The sequence below is a fragment of the Chlamydotis macqueenii genome, chromosome 18, assembly GCF_036417535.1.
Source record: "Chlamydotis macqueenii isolate bChlMac1 chromosome 18, bChlMac1.mat, whole genome shotgun sequence".
NCBI classification, from domain to species: domain Eukaryota; kingdom Metazoa; phylum Chordata; class Aves; order Otidiformes; family Otididae; genus Chlamydotis; species Chlamydotis macqueenii.
In genome coordinates, this window is record NC_141573.1 from 7,582,787 (window position 1) to 7,602,945 (window position 20,159).

General features: G+C 49.3%; 1 protein-coding gene across 4 annotated transcripts in view; it reads right to left on the reverse strand.

The window, feature by feature from the left end:
• GAS7 (growth arrest specific 7) overlaps nucleotides 1-19,619 on the reverse strand; it is a 91,605-nt gene extending 71,986 nt beyond the window's left edge. For all 4 annotated transcript variants that reach the window (XM_086762135.1, XM_086762136.1, XM_086762134.1 and 1 more), the window contains exon 1: nucleotides 19,414-19,619. In XM_086762135.1, coding sequence (XP_086618261.1) covers nucleotides 19,414-19,596 — 183 coding nt within the window. In that variant the 5' untranslated portion in view covers nucleotides 19,597-19,619. The remainder of the gene's footprint in view (nucleotides 1-19,413) is intronic.
• Between the last annotated feature and the right edge of the window lie 540 nt (nucleotides 19,620-20,159).

Sequence of the window (20,159 nt, forward strand, 5' to 3'; positions counted from 1 at the left end):
CTACACCATTTTGTCATGGATAGATCTGTTGAACTGATCTGATCACCTGCATGTGACTGGACACCAGCCCCAGGGTGGAAGTGCGGTTGTAGAGGTGTCAGCAGTGGTACCCCCTCCTAGAGATAAGCATCATACTGGGAAGGAAAACAAGAGAGCAGTCCATGAGACACAGACCTGGTAAGACCTCAACTGGAGCTAATAGTCAAGTTTTGAGCTTCAGTCTTTAAGATATGAACAAACTGGCTAGTCCAGAAGAAAATAAAAATGACAGATCTGAAAAAAAATGACCTGAAAGGAAAGAAAAATTCCTTAATACAGAGCAGAAATGAGTGGTGGGGGGATGATGTCTCAGATATGTCACAAAGCTGCTGAAAAAGAAAAAAAGGATGGTTAATTTTCCTGTCCATAAAAGATAAAAATGGATTTAAATTGCAAGAAGGAAGATTCAGCATGGAGGTGATATTGCAGCCATGGTATAGCTTGAATTTCCTTAAGAAAAGACCAGATAACTGTTTAGAAAAAATGATGTAGGCATTATCAAGTCTCTCACGGAGCAGAGGAGTGAGCCTATGACTACAGTATGAGATACCATAGGTACCCTGGGCAGCTGTGTTTGAAGATCACACTATGCTGACATTCTCTGAGGTGGCTCAGATGCACTTGATATGAAAATGGAAATATTAAAATACAACATCATGTATTAAAAAAAGAAAACAAAATCTAATAAAAAAATGCTACTTAGAAAAAGTCAACACTTGGAGCTGAAAGTTAAGAAGAAATGGGGTGTGGACTATGTAATCTTTCTGACAGCATTCACAATGCAATCTTCAATATCATTAGCAGAAATTGTCTTCCACAGGCCTCGGATGCTTCAGTTATGTGATTACTGAGAAACTGCTTAACTCCACCTCATTTCTGTCCTCTGGGGGAAAATTTATTACAAGGATAATGGACTCAGCTGGAAGAGCAACAATTTAGACTGACAGCAATTGGGAATAAGGCCCTGGAGACCACCGTGCCATGGGTTTTACCTCTCCTTTATCCTGATATTTAAGAACAAATACGAGTCATTTAACTACCACCAGCCAAACCAGTAACATCTCCCTGCAGACACCCAAACCAGGCCATTTTCAAAGGGGTGTGGAAGGCCTACATTCAGTTTTATTCATCGATCACTTCTCAGATCAGTCATGGTCCCCTTGCATTCAGACAATTCTCCGTCCATAAGCCAAATGCAAGAGACTTTCAACCCAGTCTGAATCACAAAGCCAGACAAGATTCTGGACTGGTCCAGCAGGCCGTTAAAAATGTCAGGAAAAAAAATGAATGCATTCAAATGACAGAAAAGACCTGGTAAAACTTCAGATGGAGGTTGATGTGACTGCAGATCCAAGCCCGTGCTGTACTATTCAAAGGATTCTGGAGATCGGTGACCTTGGATTTGTACAAAGTACATTGGGCAGAGCGGTCTCTGCCAAAGCCCTTGGGCACTGCAGCACACACATATGCTTGCAACATCTGAGGGTTTCTGCAAGAGGCTGAAATGCGGCGCTGCCTGTTCCCCTCCAGCCCAGCACCCCAGCACAGGCACCATCCTGCAGCCCCGCGCTCCTCAGCACATGGCACAACCTCTGGTCCCATCACCTGGGCATCATCACCCCAAGAGACACAAAGAAATAATTCCTAGACTATAAACCCTCTCCACAGGAACCGCTGTGAACTCTTGCATGTGAACCACAGCAGTATTTGCACTTGAGGTATTTTGAAGCCTGGGAACACAAAAAAAACCCAAACCACACAACAAAAAACAAACCTAGGCAAAGCACGGAAGTTCTGATGAGCCTGCCGGTGCTATCCAACTGCTTTCGATGGGATTTTTAAGGCCATGGGATTTTTTTTAATCCAATGTGTTTTGGTGAAAAAGGTAGAATTCTATTTCTAATCTAGACTTGATGTAAAAATAAAGGGTCAGAAATTTTCTCGTAACAAGCTACTAGCCTGTGGAGAGCAGAAAAAAAACAAAGGAGTATTGCAGGACAACTTTTGGTACAGCTAATCCAGGAGTCATGGAAACTGTCTCCTGAAAATATCCAAAAACCCAAGCTCCTGAGCGTTAATCTCTGTCAGGAGCTTGTCCTGCTTGGGCTACCTCACTGGCTGTACCTCTTCCCCTCCGAAACTTCCCACAAAGTCCACAGGCCAACCTCTCCGTGACATCTGTGGGGCTGCACCCAGCTGCCTGAATACTTGTGTGGCTCAGAGACACACAGGCAGGAAAAGAAAGTATTTTGGTTCGAGGAAAATTGTTTTAATTCAAACCCAGGAGCCACTTTCTGGCTTGTAAAAACCATATTTGCACCTTCCTGTTCTGCTGCAACAGCCCCGTTCATGGAGGAAGGAAACGGGAGCCCTAGCACAGCCTTACACTGGCAGGCAGGTCCCACGTCCTCCTGGGCCAAACACCAGCCTTGGCCTCACGCCTAGGAAAGGAGCAGGACGACGCAGAACAGATGCTGAATTCAAACTACAGATTGGTAACACCACCCCCAGGCTCCTGCTCTCCAAGTCTGCAATAGGAAGAACAGCTTGGCAAGACTACATCTCAGCCTCGCTCCTCCTGAAGCTGTTTTGAGTGCAGGGACATCAGCGTGCAGAGCTGGTCAATGCTCCTGCCTCCGTGCAGCACCGCTGACTTCACCTGAGCCAACGCAGGTGCCCACAGCCCAGCCAGTCAGGCTGGTGCTTGCTGATCAATGAGCAGAAACAGAGGACCCAGCTCCTTCAGCCTGAACATCTAGAAAAGCACCAGGAGAGTTTCAACTCAGAAGTATCTCATTCTCAGTTGTCTATAAAGGAACTTAAATGACTGTTTTGTCTCTCTACAGTAAAGATGAGCTTGTTCTTCACTGTCTCCATGTTGAACTGAGAAGTTTCTGCTTGAGGACTGCTCACTTGTCCACATTGGACCATCACAGCACAAACAATCCCTGAAGCTTATGAGAAACCTGCCATTCCCTGGACTCCCCATGTTTGCTCTCCTGCCCGCTGACAGCCCACAGGCAGCCTTCCCCAGGGCCAGAGGACATTCACAGCACAGCCTGGCAGCTAATACAGTCCCTGAGGAATGGAGAAGTATGTGCTTGACTCCACAGAGTAAGAGGAAACCAAAGCCACATCTCCCACTTCCTGCACCCCAGCTGCTCGCCTGCTCAGGAGGCTGGTGGTTAACGACCACCTCTCCCCACAGCTTTCAATGAGCCGGTGGACAAAGGCCAACAGTCTCGCACCAGTCACTGCAGCTGGCAGGAGGGCAGCCCTTGCTCAGACCACCCCCAGGACTTGGCCTCTCCCACCACTGAGCTTTGCTCCTGCCAAGCATAAACCAACCCTCAGTCCCCTTTGGAGAAACCAGCGTCTCTCCCATCACCTGTACAGAAGGGCTGGATGTCTGCTTCAGACAGAGGAGAGAACCTGCCCGAGCAGCACACCTATGTGTTAGTGACCAGGTGGAGGTCTGGCTCTGATGCCATCTGCAACACCTGGTGATCTGTGTGCTCAACTGCTTCACCCTGCACCACCGCAGTCCCACAGAGCCAAGTTCAACATCCCTGGAGACCCGGCTGCTGCAACCACAGGGTAAAATACCGGGGGAGGCATGGAGCTGCCTCACAGCAGGGTCCTGCTCCTGTCCCCGCTCTCCACGCTCACTTTGAGCAGGCTTTGGTGCTCAGTGGCCCTGCGAGCTCACCCAGCAGAGAAGACACCCCAGGAAAACAGCAAGTCACCTGCTGCCTAGAGCTGGACCAGTTTGTGGAGGGAGGTTCAACAGGGTCATCACAGGACCGCTGCCAAACTGAAACAGCAAAAGCTTACAGACAACCTGGGATCAGCAAGATCTGTACGCCTGTGACACATGTACGTGTGCCACCTTCCTCCGCACCCCACAGACAAGTGTCTGTCTCCCCACCTCCGCCGGTGCTTCAGAGGTGCCAGCAGCCACAGCAGCCCTGTGTCATCCATCCCAAGTTCCTGTAATTGGCTGGATTAAGAGAGAAAAGTTGGTCTGATTACAGAAGGAATTTCCCTGGTGAATCCTGCACAGCTGCAGGATCTCACTATGTGAAGAAAAACAAAACCTGCTTTATTTGGGGGAAATCTGGGATGTTATCCTGGTTTTGGCCTGACTCTAGTAGTCATCTTGCACACTTAAGCATATTTAATCTCTATCTAATTAATCATATGCTACTACACCATGGCAACACACTTAATATTATTGTTCTTTGGGATAATATTGTTTAAAAATATAGAGAACTGCAACTTCGCTGTAACTCGTAGTTGTTGTTCCTCAGACTGTGCTCCTGAGAGGGAATCTCGAGCTGAAAGCAGTCTTCTCAGCACGCTCTGAGCAAAAATAATGAGTGTGACATTTCATGATCTCCACTGAAAGAGAAAAGTCTTTAGACAGGAAACAGGGCTGAGATCAAAATTAGTGTTACAGAAACAGCTTTCAGATCTGGCTCTCTCTTTTCTGGGGTGATATATTTAACTCCTTCAACTGAAGGAATTGCCTTCCTACTGCTGGAGCTGAAGCCTAGCAGATAGAGGAGAAAGTGAGCCAACATGGAAGAAGTTATAAATGTATATATTATTTATTTATAAATAAAGTTCTCACCTTGAGAATAAAATGTGGAAACTGTCAAGGAAGGCAACATCATAAATAAAGGAAAAAGCTTACAACAGAAGAAAAGTGTCCTACATTATAATTATCAATGATTCAATTCTACTCCTTGGAAATACTCTGATAAGGCAACTGAGGCAGTTACACATTACATGACAGACAATTCCAGCTCCTTGCAGAGCAGAATAAGACATCCTAGGTGTACAGGCTCTGTTAGAGGCCAAGTTGTAAACTTATTTGTTAAAATAAAAGTATTTTTAAGGATTTCTGCTGCACTGCATTTCAAGGCATAAGAAGCTGGAGGACGTCTGCCCTTCAAGCTGCATGCCACCTGAACAAAGAGACAACGACAAACCATGACCTAGAAACATTTGCTCTGTGCCCTACTCAGCAGGAGAAGCTCTCAGGGGAGTTTTCTGTTGCACCCAAGCCAAACAGTCCTGACGATGCCAACGCTGCTGTACCCACAGGGTACAGGTGTGTGCAGGCACCATCGAGAGGTGCTGGGAGCTGCACTGTTAGAATAAGCAATGCAAGAACCCACAAGGCCTCCATCACAGAGCGAGGCAAGGGTTGTTAGTCAGCATCATCACTAGTTTCAAAAAAAAAAAAAACAAAAAAAACAAAAAAAAGGACTAATCACTTGGATTGATTTTGATTCTTCCACAGGTGGTGTGTGTCAGAGAGGGTGAAGGTGCACAGCAGTTAAAGCATGAATCCTCCAAGATGAGAAAAAAAAACCAGCAGAAGATTGCATGAGGCGCGTACTTGGTGGTGAGGAGGAAACATCCCCTCCCAGCACAGCGAGGGAAAGGCCTGAGCACAGCAATTGCCCCAAAACACTTCCCTCCCATGGGGAGGCAGAAAGAGGCTTTTGAGCTCTCTTCCCTCTAACTGCAGGCAAACATTGGATCCTCCAGCACCGAAAGCAAAAAGCAAATTCCACACTACAGAAATGAACGCTAAGATTCATTTGCTCCAGGGGCTGGCGCTGGGACTGGAAACAGACTGGAGTTCCTGAGCGGCTCTTCACGGGCTGCCAGGGCACATACCCTGACCCCAGCGCCGGCTTCTGCACTCAGGAGAGGGCAGTGGAGGGGGAAGGGAGGAGGAGGAGGCTCAGCATCGCATACATCGCTCTAACAGCATCGCATACACCGGGGACACACACAGAGCACTGACCAGTGCTAGCACAGGGACTACACAGATTCCTGCTTGTGTACTTCTGATCCGGGAGTCACAAAAGAGCTATTTCCAGAGATCTGCATCCTGTCCAGCAAAAAGCCACTCCATTCAGTGCAGCCATCTTCGTTCCCTGTGTTACAAAAATCACTGTAAGCACAGGGTCCAAGTGCTTGCTTTGCACAAGATCAGTGCACAGCGCTCGCCTGACCCTCTGACCAGCCCTGCTCGGCAGCACCAGCCATCCTCCCATCCTGCCAAAACACTGAAAAACTGTAAAACCAAGCTTACTGATAGGCAACTCAGAGGAAGGGATAAGACCCACTGGCTGCAGAGATGCTGAGGCTAATGCAAAGTCCACTGAGGTCAACTGAGAAGAAAAGTAGCAAAGAGGAAGAGCTTGGTTCATTGAGGCTGCAGCAGTGTCCAGCTGCTGGCAGGACCAGCCCAGGTCTCCATCCAACCCATCTGCAGGCAAACCAGCAGCCCACCAGCCCAGGAATGCCGAGATGTGGGCAGCTTCCCACACGACATCCGTGTAAATGATACAGCGAGGTGATCTGTTACCACCAGCACAGCCAGCAAGGTGCACATCAACCTGCTGTGCCCCTGTCTGAGCTGCATTAGAGCCTGTGATCACGCCTCTGGCTGGCACTGAGGGAAAGCTTTGTCCCTCAAAGATCCATATTCAGACTTGGTAAATTGTGCTGGCCAAGAGCAGAGGAGGGGGCAGGAACGAGGGAGTCCAGCAAACCCTGGGGCAATGCCACTGGGATAGGAGCTGGGGACAGGAGCTCACCGACTCAGTTTCACATCAAAATTATTTTCCAGAAGGGAGCCATAGTTAATTTAACTTCTTGGAAATACCTGAAATTCTATTCTTCATCCCACAGTCTGAGGTTCAGTTCCAGTCTTCATTTGGTGCCAGTTATCACTGTGATAATCAGCAGTTTGCAGCGCAATGAGACAAGTCATAGGCTTTCCTCTAAATCTTGCTATTGAGAGAGATTACTTGGCCTTGGGTAATGAATTAGTCCTATTATACAGCAGCTGGCACAGGAGAAGCAAATCTGCTGCTCAGGCAGCTCATTACATGGGCAGGGCTGGAACTGCTCAGCCATGTGCTACACACACAGCCCTCAGCAGGATTTTTACACTGAATCCTGCAGACAGTGCACACATTTCTCCAGGACTGCAAAATACACTACATTCATCAATCCCGTTGCTGTCTGTTCCTTTCTGAGTTAGGCATTTGCCCACCCCTTGGAAATACAATTCCTCTTCTGTGCAACTTCTCCATGGCACTTTGCCACATCAGTACCAAATTCAAACTCTTAATTCTTCACTCTCTGCCACTCCAAGTCTCCCATTTTTCCTCCTCCATATTAATTATTCCTTCTCTCTCACTACCAAAAGCTTGCTAGCTCTTGATGCTGCCTCTTCTCTGACCAAAACTCTCCTCTGCAGCATCCAAATCTGCTCATCACGCACCAGCTCATCATTGTACGTCTGGCTTTGTGGCACGTGGCTTGAGGAGGAGTGCCTGGGCACAGCAATTGTAGGGTTTTGTTTTGGAAATATGAATAAAGTGCTAAATAAGTGAATTGGAAAGGACCAGGAAGACAAAGCAGATCCAGCCAGTCAATTTAAAAGAATATTCTGAAAGTGCTTGTAGATTACCAGAGGGGAAAAAAAAAAAAGCAGAATGACAGAATACACTCCGTAGCAACGCTATAGCCGTGATGGCACAAGCATGTGTGTCAGGTACTCTTGGGAGTGCCGATATCTTCTGTTAGACCAACCATCACAAGCATGCTTGTGAAAACAAACTCCTTTCTGTGAAGACTTTAAGAAAAGCAGCAGTCAAGGAGTGAGAAAACTACTCTGCAAAATAAAAAAAAAAAAATTATGAGCCTGAGAGCAAGGAGCAGAAACCAGAAGAGTTAGTCTTCCCCACATCAAAAGCCAAACACAAAGGCCTGGTGATGCTGCTCATTCCTTAAGCAATTCAAGAAAAGGAGAGCAAGGAATGTGTTGTAAATATCTGCAAGTCACACATAATTTTTTACACGAGGCAAAAGCCTGGAGAGCTTCAGTAAGTCTTCAATGAACAGGTAAAATCACAGCAAACAAATTACACTAGAGAGAAATGCAAAATATTGCATACAGAGGCAATACCTGGAATCCTACAGGTATCTCATGTCCCAGACAATGTCCATCCCTGCACCTTTTGTCTGTCTTCCACAAAAACTGGTCCTTTGGCAGCCCAGGGAGCTGAGATGCTTAATTTTAAATCCTTCCGTGCTCCCCGTTCAGCTGCTATATTTTTCCTCAAAAGTCTCAGGGCTGCTTGACCATGTCTGACTGAACGGATGTGCAAAGGCTCACAGAGGCCAGGAGCAATGCTGAGATGCCAGAAAGCACACAGAAGCTTGTTCAGCAAGAGATCAGATTTAACTGAGCTAACAGATCTGCCTCTGAAAGTTAAGGGAGATTTTACAGGGGTTTCAAGTAAAAGATGGGGACAAATATGGGAAGATAAAATGAGCAGCTTGGGACTTCTAATTATGTTGTGATGTGCCTCTGCTCCCTCCTCACTCACACCTTTCTCACTTTGACCAATTCCTGGACTCGCTGAGTGTGAGAGGGCATTTCAAAGACCAAGATTCAGTGCTAATGGAACAACCTGACAATTACAGGCTGTGTATCCAGCCCAGAGCCAGCTCTTGCTTTCTCTCTCTGCAAGGCATTTAAACCTTGCAGCGTTGCCCATGCTCTGGCCGCTCCACCAGCAACGCTGCCCAGCTCCAGACTGGCGTCGCAGTGACAAGAGGCATCACGGCTGGGCAGACCTGCTGGCGTCAGCTGCGTGCTTCCCTTGCTTCAAAGCACTCTAGGACAGCCATGGAAAACTTGCATGCCTTCCTTACCAACCTTGGCCTGATACATCCTGTCATCCAAACACCCCAGGTCTTTACAAGGCTTTTTACTTTCCATTACCTTTTACTGGGCTTTTTTCCCCCTCCATGGAAAACCAACTGACAGGGCAGAAGAACTGATCACTAGGGGCACGTGAAGTGATAGCAGACAACAGTTAATGTTGAGGTTATTTTATATTTGCAGTAGCAGAGGTGCCGAGGGCTATCGCGAGCTGCCGCAGAGCTGGGAAAGCCCTGGGAGCCCTGTGCAGTAAACAAACTGGGTGCTCAGACCAGCACTGGAAGACCACAGCGCTTTGGCTGCCAGCATCACAGTGGGAATATCTGTGGCTCAAGAACAGCCTGCACAGTCTGCTCGTACCAACCACGAATGAAGGAAAAAGTGCCAGACAGATCTCAAATTATGTCAAAGAAAGATTTTCAGCCTCTGGGTCTGCACCCACCTAGGAGTTCAGAGATCAGTGACCAAAGTCACCTGTCAGTCAGCCTAAACTCACTCCAAAGTGGCCCATACCTACAACTGAGTACTGGGGGGACTGCCCACAAATGATGAAAAAGGTGTATGCTAAAAGGCACTGGCCTGTTCCACTGGTAGATGTGTTCTACAAAATCCAGAGTGGTAGCTCCTGAGTGACCCACAGCATCCTCCTCCTGAAACGTGCCAGCAAAAAAGCAAGCCGCAAGCGTACTGGGCTAATACAAAAGCTATTTTGATAGCATAAGGTGGAAAATTGGATTATTAGTACAGACAAAAAGCTTTACTGTTCTTACATACACTTTAAAAGCAGTCCTTCCCAGGACAGCCACCAGCATGTACAGAGACGGTACGACGGCAGGCAGAGTACTGCCAGCAGCTCTGCAGCCCACGGAGTACAGCCTGCTCCCCCCCTCAACCAAAACCAGTTTTACCAGCCAAAAGCACACCTTGGCTGGTATGGCAGGTATGCGAGGGGCTCCTGCTGGCCCAGCCCCCTCCCACGCCAAACCCTCACACCACACGGGCTCAGCCTGGCTGCCTGCAGTGCAAATCTGTAGAGCCCATAGCCCAGGTTTCCTGCCGCATACCAACCCTTTACACGAGGTCCTCTTAATAGGTAATCATTTACACAGTGGCGTGACTTAAAAATTCCAGATACACTGAAGCATACTTATATTTTTCAAGACAAACACTTGTTGAAGCACCCTGTTCTTGAAAAACAGCGGCTGTGCAAACCGTTGGCCTTGATTTTACACTGTTCTGCACTCTAAGTGGATCACACCAATAAAAGGGACTGTGACATGTAATTAAATACAGCCCACGGCACTTTAAATTGATGAAAAATGATGACGGCATGCCAAGCATGGAGTGGGGACCATCAAGGCCGTTACGCTTCTTTCAGATTTCGCCAGGTCCTCCTTCGCTGTCTGCAACCGCGGAGCCGTTCCTTACTGGAAGTGTGCAGGGCAGGGAGCAGCCACTGCGACACGGCCCAGGTTTTTGGGAGGCTTCCACCAAGTCTGCCGTGTGCGCACAGCAAGCGAGGCACATCCTGTTAGCACTGGATTCCGAAAGAGCTGCACAGAACAAGTGCTCCCTGGAACTGTCAGAAATCAAAGACAGAAATATCGGTGCCTTATGTCAAATATTCCAAGACAGAACTCAGCAGTGCTGCCTGCCTGCCACGCTCAGCAGGCTGGATGCCCGTGCTCTGCCGATGGTGCGAACAGGATGAACACATGGAACACAAGAACTGTCACTCTTGCTGCCCTAAGTTGTAGTGTGGCCACAGCAAAAACAATTGCCACAGTCCCAAATGCAGATAACATCCCCCAGATATTATCCGCAATGCTGCCACGTACTTGCTCCTGTTATTGTGGGACTTCTCCAGAATAGAAGTGTCTCATCTTTGGGACTGCATTTGGTGTCAGTAGTCAGTGAAATAATGAAAACCAGTCCCAAGTACATACTCAGATGTTTAAGACTCAGGTAACACAGAACCAGGGTGCATTACTGATAATAATGTGCCCCGTGGGGCACAAGCAACCATGGAAGATAAGGAACCACAGAGAAAAAAGAAAGGTTTAATCTGGTTATTTAAATGACCAGTTCATTACCTGGTAATTTATTATCACACAGGTAAAAGTGAAATAAGTAGAGAAAACCAAATCCCACCAGATCTTTTGGTCTTGGTTTCTGGGCTAAATTTTCCATTTTGGATACAAAATAAGGACCTGATTTTTAGAAGATACTGAGTATCCAACATCTTTTTATTATTCCTACTGTGTCTTTTAAACTACCCACAGCACAAGGTACCACATAATACATTCAGTTGTTTGCAGCACAGCGCTCAAGATGCTGAAGGGGCATTGTGCACCCAAGCTGGCAAGCGAGACTAGAGCACCCCATGCCTACCACTGCAGAAATCACTCCTGTGTTTGTCTACAGGACACATGTCCAATTCAGAGCACAGAATGAACAGAGAATTCTTACAGAACTAAGTAATCTTCAAGTGATTCTTTAAATTATCCACATTTTTGATCTTCACTGTAAATCCACCCCTAACATACAGGTGCACAGAAGCTAATTTAATCATTAACATCTATAAGGCACACATTGCAGTGAGACTGTTTTTAGACTCCCTTTGTAAACCATGAGCAGAGAGAGGTCCTTCCAGATTAAGCCTCCCATGACATGTTTTCATTTTTTAGCTGAGGATAAGGAAAAAAAACTTTTAAAATTCTGCCTTGTGCAATTCCTGCAAGGCCACCGATGTGATTGTTCTCACCTGCTAGAGGTGCAGCATCCATGAGCCCAGCTTCTGCAACACCATACCTTGTGCAGAGCACAGAAGGGCTCACAAAAAAAAATGCCACACCCATCAGTAAGACCCTTCCTTTCACAAATTTTGGGTATTTATGGTACTGTTCCATTTTAAAATTCCATCTATAACTTCAACAGTCCAAGTCAGTTATCACCAGATGCACAATAAACAGCACTCTTAAGAGCAAGGGATTGTGAACTGTAGTATCACATCTCCTTCACGTTCTCACAGGGCTTTAAAATCCCTTAGAAACCTTGACTGAAAAGCGATCTTCTGGCAGCAAAGCATAATTTCCTCATCCTTTTAATACAAGAAAATAGATTATTTTGTTTCATTCACATTTTCCAGAAATGTCAGATGACCAGAAGTTTCAAGTCTGAAAAGTTAGAGTTACAGAAAGTCACAGATATAAAAGTGACACTTAGAAACTAAAACGCAAAGCAATACCACATGATTCTCATTGTCACTGCTACCTCGCAAATGCTCCACTTTGGACAAAAGTTCGCTGTCGAATGCCACAAAGCAGACCAGCCTCAACAGCTGTGAGCACCGAATTTTGAAAACTGCCCTTCCCCCCGATACAACACCCACAGCAGTCTCCATCTACAGTCTTGCGAATCTCCCCTTTGCCTTCCTTGGTCATCCCCACAGGAAGTCATCCCTGCACCAGGAGAATCAAAATCATCCCTCTATGCCTGGAGGACATGCCATCCTGCTTCACCTGGGGTTGCTGCTTCTCCCCAGCACCATCTCCAGGGGCAGCAGAACAGCCAGAAAGCTCAAGAAGAGCCACAGCCATCCCTGTGCAGGGCTGGCAGGAGATGGGAGTACAAGTTCCAGCTCAGCCAAGCAGCTTAACTGCCAAGCTTGGAGCATGAGAAGCTAAACACCATAGAGGTCTCCTGAGCACAACGCTGTGCTTGCTCCCTAGCTGCTTAAAAACCACAGAAGCGTTCAGCACCCACAGACTTATCACTCTGGATTAAAGACTAGACTCCTCTCCATCACACAAGACTACGTATTGGAGCATTACTTGTTCTACAGAACATTAGTTCTCTGATATATTGAGCACAATCCTCAGAAAAAAAGCAGTGGTAGCAGCCACACTTGTATCCGAGTTCATCACATACCCTCAGTCCCTGTTGCTCTCCGTGACTTTTTATATTGAGCTGATTTTTGAGTGGGGAGATGGAGGAATGAGAAAGCATGAGATAACAAACTCCAAGGATGCAGAAGAAGCTCCTAAGAAAGCAAAGCACCATTGCTGCATGCAGGCGGTACTCATACACATAGAGAGGGCACACATCTCATGAACTCACAGCCAGCCAGATACTTTCCATGCACAACCTTATTCTTCTTTGCACAGTCACCAGAAGAAGCTCTGTTGCAATAGGTACCAACATCTCCTCTCTTCCAAGTGTATCGTACACATTACACAGCTCCCACAACAGCAGAAAGCACCTCCAGCAGCTGCTGGTGCCAGCCCTCGCCGTGGGAGCACACACACAGCCATCACATCATAGCACTGGCTACAGTAATGCTCGTTTCTAGGACTGGCTGCATATTTTCCAGCAAAATGTTTTGGGGTTTTTCTTGGTCAAAATACAGTCCACCACTAACATGAGGAAGAGAAATTGTCATAGTTTAGCCCTGCTCAGGACCAAGCTACACAGTCTCTCACTCACTCCCCCCACCCTCCAGTCAAACAGGGAGGAGAATTGGTAAAGAAAATAAGGGAAAACTTGTGAGTTGATATATTAAAAAAAAAAAAAAAAGCTTAACAGAAACAGAGATGGAAAAACAACCAACCAACCAACCCACCCAGTAACAGAAAACACTGAAGCCCATAACTCACAGCGCCACAGCTCACAGAGGATCCTGATGCCCAGCTCCCTCCCCAGCAGCAACAACCTCCCCTCAGCCCCATCCCCACTTTATACACTCAGCGTGGTGTCCCATGGGGTGGGATGGCCCTTGGGCCAATTTGGGTAAACGATCCCAGCTGGTGGCTGATCAGTGACCTGTCCCAGCTGTGTCCCCAGCCACAGGGGCCACCAGCTCCAGCTCTCCCAGCTCAGGTGAGAATTAACTCCATCCTAGCCAGAACCAGGACAGAAATATAAACCATAATTTTTTTCTCTCTAAAAATGGGGGTTTTGTCACAATATTGTTTAATGTAAGTGTTCAGAAGCTGAATTTTGTCATGAAATGGAATTCACCTTGCTACACAGCTGGCAGGTTCTAGTTTCTCCTTAAGCATGCTGTCTTCTTGGATTATACCAGCTTACGACAAGGTACAGCTTGGCACAGAAATCCTCTACACATTCTCTGGTATTACAAAATAAATTAGAGGCATTATCATTTCTGTGAATTCCTTTCATCCTTTTTCTCTATGACTCCCTGGGCACAAAGAATGAAGCAGTTTGTGCCGTGCCACGCCTCTTGCAGCTGAATGTGCCGCAACCTCCAGGCTCAACAGTTTGCACATTTCAATGTTCATGTGGCAGATGTCACAGGTTGGGTTAGGTGAGACGAGCTCCCTCCCCAAATATTACACAGTAACATATAACACTGTCGGATGCCTGCACGTGCACCATACATCAGGGAGAAGCGTATGATTTTTTCCTTCCAAAGTGCCTCACGGTTCCAGTAAATCAAGCTGTGAAAGTGCAGACAAGATCAGCGGCAGCTCTCAGTCTTACTCAGTCCAGCTCGCTCAGTCAGATTCCAGAGCCACCTCCATCCATGCTGGAAGCACACGCTGTGCTTCATACAGAGACTTACATCTGTGGGATGACTGAAGCTATAAAAAGTGCTGACAATTTTCAGCAAATTTGCATATGTTGCTACTGCTGCTGCTTATATAAGTGATTTCTAGCTAACCACAAATACAAAAAGCAATGCCCAAAATAGATTCTAAAACAAATCGCTTGCAAATGTGACTAATGACGCATCTCCCCACCCCTCTGAAAATCACTTCTCTAGACAAGGCAGACGCACCAGGCTGAGTTTCCCCAGAGGGCCAGGTGCAAAGCACCTCTGGAGTACCCACTCCAAGGTCTACCACCACCTCACCCTCTTGCCGTCTATGCTGTCCTGCAGTCGTAAAGCTTGTCACAAATGGGGACACAGCTGAGACTCGTCCTAGGTTGCTCTCAGCTGTACAGATCTTTCTACACACATCATCATCCCACCGTCTCTGACGCAGGCGGGGTGAGGAGGCGATCAGCCTCCGGGTAGGAAACATTTTGTTACCTTCAGCTGTTCAGAAATCCCTCTCTGTATCACACACCACATTCCACCTGCTTTGTACCTGTGTTCACTGCGGCAGGGCTGGCCTGAAGGACTGCTCGTCACCTGCATCTACGGACTCCTCTTTGCAGCAGGCTGGGAAGGACAACTGCTTAACCTGGGACTGCAACAGTCCGGTACAGAGGATCTCTGCACGGCTCTGCCTAAATGCTCAAAAGGCCAAGCAAAAATATAAAAGTACGCACGAGGGAGGAAATGGTCAGAAGACACAGCTGCCAGTCCCTGACTTTCAGGTCTCATGGCTGACATAGCCACAAATCACCAAAGAAGGGGTGAAGGTTGAAGCTGATGGTGTATCTACTCAATGCGACATGATTCACAAGCAACAGCATCTCCTTCCCCAAGCCCTTGAGTTTGCAGAAGAGCTTTTCTTGTTCACAGATCAAGCTCAGTCAAAGCAAAACCGTATGAATTTGGCAGGACTCTTTTGGATTCCTCCAGTATCAATGGATTCTTAAGTTCAGGAAATGTTGGTGGGGGGCTGTTTCTCCAGTAACCCACTATCTCCAAGAGCACAACAGCATAAGAAACAGTACTTGGCTTCCCAGCACAAGGAAGACAAGGACATACTGGAAAGAGTCCAGCAATCGGCCACAATGATGATTAAGGGACTGGAGCATCTGTCGTGCAAGGAAAGGCTGAAAGAACTGGGGCTGTTTAGCATCAAGACAAGAAGGCTCGAGAGGGATGTTATCAATTGCATAAAAACCTATGGAGGAGACAGTAAAAAAAGCAGAGACAGACTGTTCTCAGTGATATCCAGTGAAAGGATGAGACACAACGGGCTCAAATCAAACACAGAAATCCCTTTCAAAATGTAACAAAAAACCGTGAGGGTAGTCAGACACTGGAACAGATTGCCCAGAAAGATTGCGGAGTCTCCATCCTTGCACATATTCAAAACCTGACCAGACATGGCCAGGGAAGCTGGACTAGCTGATCTCCAGAGGTCCCCTCCAATTCAGTGACTGTGAACAGGATTGCAGCAGCCTCCCCAACTGCTGAAACCAGATGGGCCTCGGGGAACCCATCTGGAACCCCACCACGGAGCTAATACCCTCCCTTGCTCATTTTGCTCTCTGCTTTTTTAGTCTTTTGGTTTGTGCTGTCTGTCCCTTTTGCTCTATGGCAACTGTATCCTCTCCAGAGCTCACAGAAACATCTTGTTCCTGGCTTATCCCTACCACACACTCCTCCAGATCTCATCGTTTCCATCACTGCCATGAGCGGGAACCTCCAGCCACCATCGTTTTCTTCTAAGCCTCCACTGTGGGCTTGCAGGAACCAAAGCATGCCAAACAGCTTTACCTCTTTACCTCCTCACATCTCTCTTGCCCCACATTTACTACAGCTTTGGCCCTTTCCTTGGTCTTCTGTGATGCATGAATTGAAAACACATTTTTGCCAGCAAGAGAACTTGGGAGGCAAAGGCAGCAATCCTTCACGAATGTCCATCTCTAGCACTGGAGTTTGTTTCCCACAAGCCACCTTCAGGGTTTCCTCAGAGCTGTCCAACTCCACATTTCCCATTAAAACCAATCTGGTTAACCACCAGCCATGGATACCTATTTTTCTTTGCAAGAGCCAGGAACCACTCAGTGTGAGTGCGCACAAGGAGAAAGAGCCTGCCCTGTCCGTGGCTCCTGGACAAGCCAACTGGAGCCCCGTGGCAGGAAGCAGATGATGGGCACTGGCAGCTCCACAGCCTGGATGCCTGTGAAGAGACGCAGGTGCTGTTGGTGCAGCACGGTTCCTCCCGAGTCAGAGACGGCATCAGGAACAGCCATTTCTCCTCTTCTGTCCAGCAGGAACCAGCACGCTGCAGGCTGGTTGCTGAACTAACGGCTCGAGGGTGGAAGAGACTCCCCTCTCAGCTGCTGTCCTTCACACCTTTCTCGCTTCCCTCTTTCAGCCCAGGACCAAAACTCAGTGCAGACTCCGGAGCAGTGCTGTCAGAGGAGATTTCAGGGTTGGTAAACATGAAGTCATCTGAATGAGAATGTCCAGCCTGCCTGTCTGTACACAGTGGCAGGCTTGAAGTTATAAAGGCTTCAGAAGAAGGCCATCTCCTTTTGGTAGAATCCAGCCACCTGACAGGCTTTGCTGTGAGAAGAAAGGGTGTGTGCTGCGCAGGGCAAACCCTGCCAGCTCTGGCACGCCTTGGACAATGCCGCGAGCCACATTCCTTCACTGCCGTGGCAGAAAATGAGGCAAGCTGTCCTTTGGGACGATGAGTTACAGGGCTCCAGAGAGAGGAGCGCAGGTACCTGCTGGAGTGAACTGGGCATGGGGAAGTGAGGGCAGGACAGAGGGCGGGAATAAATAACATCTTCCTCTTTCAACGGCAGTCTGTGGTTAAGTTCAGCTCAGAACATAACGTTGAACCTTACTGAAAGCTGGCAGGGCCACCCAAAACCAACAAAAGTGCCAGCTGACACTGAAAGGAGACCCGTGTTCATGGCCCCATCCGGCTATGCATTGTCATCATCTCCCTGATGTCCATTTGGTTGGATCAGAGCAGGAGAGTATTTCTGTCCTGGTGTCTTTCAGTTAGATCAAGTCCCTGGGCAAGCTAGCTGCATACCTGCACACAGGGAAAGGCTACCTGCACAGAGCCATGAGAGAGACACACGCACAGAGCTGTCTTCTTCTCACACATCTGCTCTACCGTAATGTGTGCCAAGTACCTGCGATCCCATAAATTTGGTTAATGAGCTCTCACCTGACATATTTATTAACTCTGGCACATAGTCCTGATTAGGCATCACCTCTGGAGAAAAGGAAAACACGCCAGAGCGAACACCACTTGGCACTTGCCGTCTTTCTTACCTTCTTTCTGAAGGTTTGCTCAAGAGGAGGGAGGCTGGGCTGTGCGGACAATTGGTCTGCAGCACGACTTTCAGTGGTACATGAGCCAAGGGTCGGAAGGGCACACTGGGGGCTGCGGGCACCGATCTGAGCACAGTGCAACCTGCTCAGACTTAACTAGGAAGAGAGGTGTTTCCAAGAGGGAGATGATAGGAAAGCAAAGTTATTGTGTACACAGAAGTGACTTCCCACTGCCTTTGCTGAGCAGAGTTTGTCTCATCTCATGACACATTTTGCCCTAAACAATTCCTAAATTCCTGGTTAGATGTGTAAATATTTAGCAATTTGTGAAACCACAAGCATTCACATATCTCAGTAAATGATCTTGTAGGTGGCAAAACTGACAAACAAAAGGGCTCCCACATTCTTAAACTAACAAAAAAAATCCCTAGTACTTCAGGGGCACAGAGAAGTCCCTGGCCTTCCTTTTGTAGCACTGAGTGGGGGGATTTTCCTGTCTTTCCAAGAAACAGAAAGTCAATGGAAACATCACAGATTTTTAAATTCATTTTGCACAGAACCTTTTGCTCACAGAACATTGCATCTGGTGGGCCTGCTTCTGCTCAGGGCTGTGCTTCCTGCCACGCTGGATTTCCCTGAGAGTGCGTGTGGAAAACCTGGGGTACGTAGTGCCTGCCTTGTACATAAGCACTGCAGGCTCTCTGATTCCCTTCGGAAACCCAGAGGACAAACAGAGGCTGACCCGAGAAACACCGTGCTGCTAATGGCTCCAGCCCAGTCACCGCAGGGATGCTACGGAAGGAGGCCGTTCCCATACCCACATCCCAGGTTAAGTTCCACAGTCAGCAAGGGAAGGACTGATGGGCTCATGGCAGGTTTTTGCTTTTGCGCACGAGATGTTTCAGATTTCACTTTCAGAAATGCAGAGGTTGTGAAGGCACTCATTGTGGTCACAGATTTTACACTCGCATTGTGACTTGTGGCAAAGGAGAGAAAGTAATAAACAAGTTCAGCTACAAGAGGTCCTGAGGTGGGAATACAGCTGCTGCCCTAGCTGTCGGGAAAACAACCGATGCTAACAGAGCTTCTCAGCATCCCGATGGAAAGTCCATGGCCTTTGAGTCTGGGCAACTGCCTCCTGCTCTGCTGGGGCCCTCTGGGGCAAGCCAGGGAACTGTGGCAACAGAAGGGACGTAGCCGATTTACCTCTTCCACGATGTAAAGCCAAGAGATGTCCAGCGAGAGGAAATGAGAGGGAGAGGGCAGGGGAGAGGAACTTGCCCAGCATCTGGCCCACACACATGACTGACAGGAGCTGTGTCACCTCAGCCTGCTGCGGTGCCTGCTGCCGTGTAGCCGTTGTGCAAACACGCGTGTCCAGAGGGGCTCGCAGCTCGCCGTGCAGCCTGCACTCCGCTACCCCACGGCTGGAGCTGCGGGTACCACAGGCCGCGGAACCCCGCACTCCCACAGCACCCAGCTCCTCCAGCGCGGGGGTGGCCGGGGCTCGAGCCCTGCCCTGCCCACGGTGCCCCCTCCCCCGCACCGCCCCGCACAGCTCCGCCCCGCCCCGCACCGCCGGCACCCCCGTCCCGCGGGACAGCCCCGCGCCGTGCCCGGCCGGCCAAGCGCCGACGGCTCCTTGCGGCCCCGGCCCCGGCCCCGCTCCTACCTCCAGCAGCTGCACGTAGCTGGCGGGGAACCACCCGCGCAGCCCGTCCTCCTTCTGCCCTTCCCACCAGCCGCCGTCCGGCACCTGCAGCACCGTGATCAGCTCCCCCGCCGCGAAGCGCAGCCCCTGCCGGTGCCGCTCCCCGGAGAAGGGGTACAGCGTCTGGCAGCGCGACCCCGACATCCCCGCAGCCGCCCGCGCCTCGGCCGCCGCGCCGCTCCGCTCCGCGCCGCGCAGGGGCTGCGGGGGGTGTGGGGGGGGTTGGGGCCTCGCTGGCCGCGCCCCTCGCCCGCCCCGCCCCGCCCCGCCCCGCGCCGCTGCGGGGGCGCGGCGCGCGCGGCGAGAGCGGGGAGCGGCGCAGCCCCGGAGCCGGGAGACCACGGGCACCGCGGGCTCGGGGAGGGGAGAGGCGGGACAGGGAGAGGGGAGGGAGCGAGGGGGAGGAGGAGGCGGCACCCGGGCGCGCAGCCCGCTCCGCCGGTGTGACACTCGTGTGCGGGAGAGAGACACCGTGTGCGTGTGCCAGCCTGAGGGACATCGCGTGTGTGTCCGTGAGAGACGGGGCGGGGGGAGACGCCGTGCGTGTGTGAGCGCACGAGAAACGCCGTGGCGCGGGGCGGGGGGGGGGAAGGGTGACAGGCGCCGTGTGTCCGAGAGATGCTGTGTGACACCCGCGTGCTCCGCACCCGCGTGTGTCCGCGACACTCGGCTGAGTGCACAGCTTGCTCCACGTGCGCGGGTCTGAC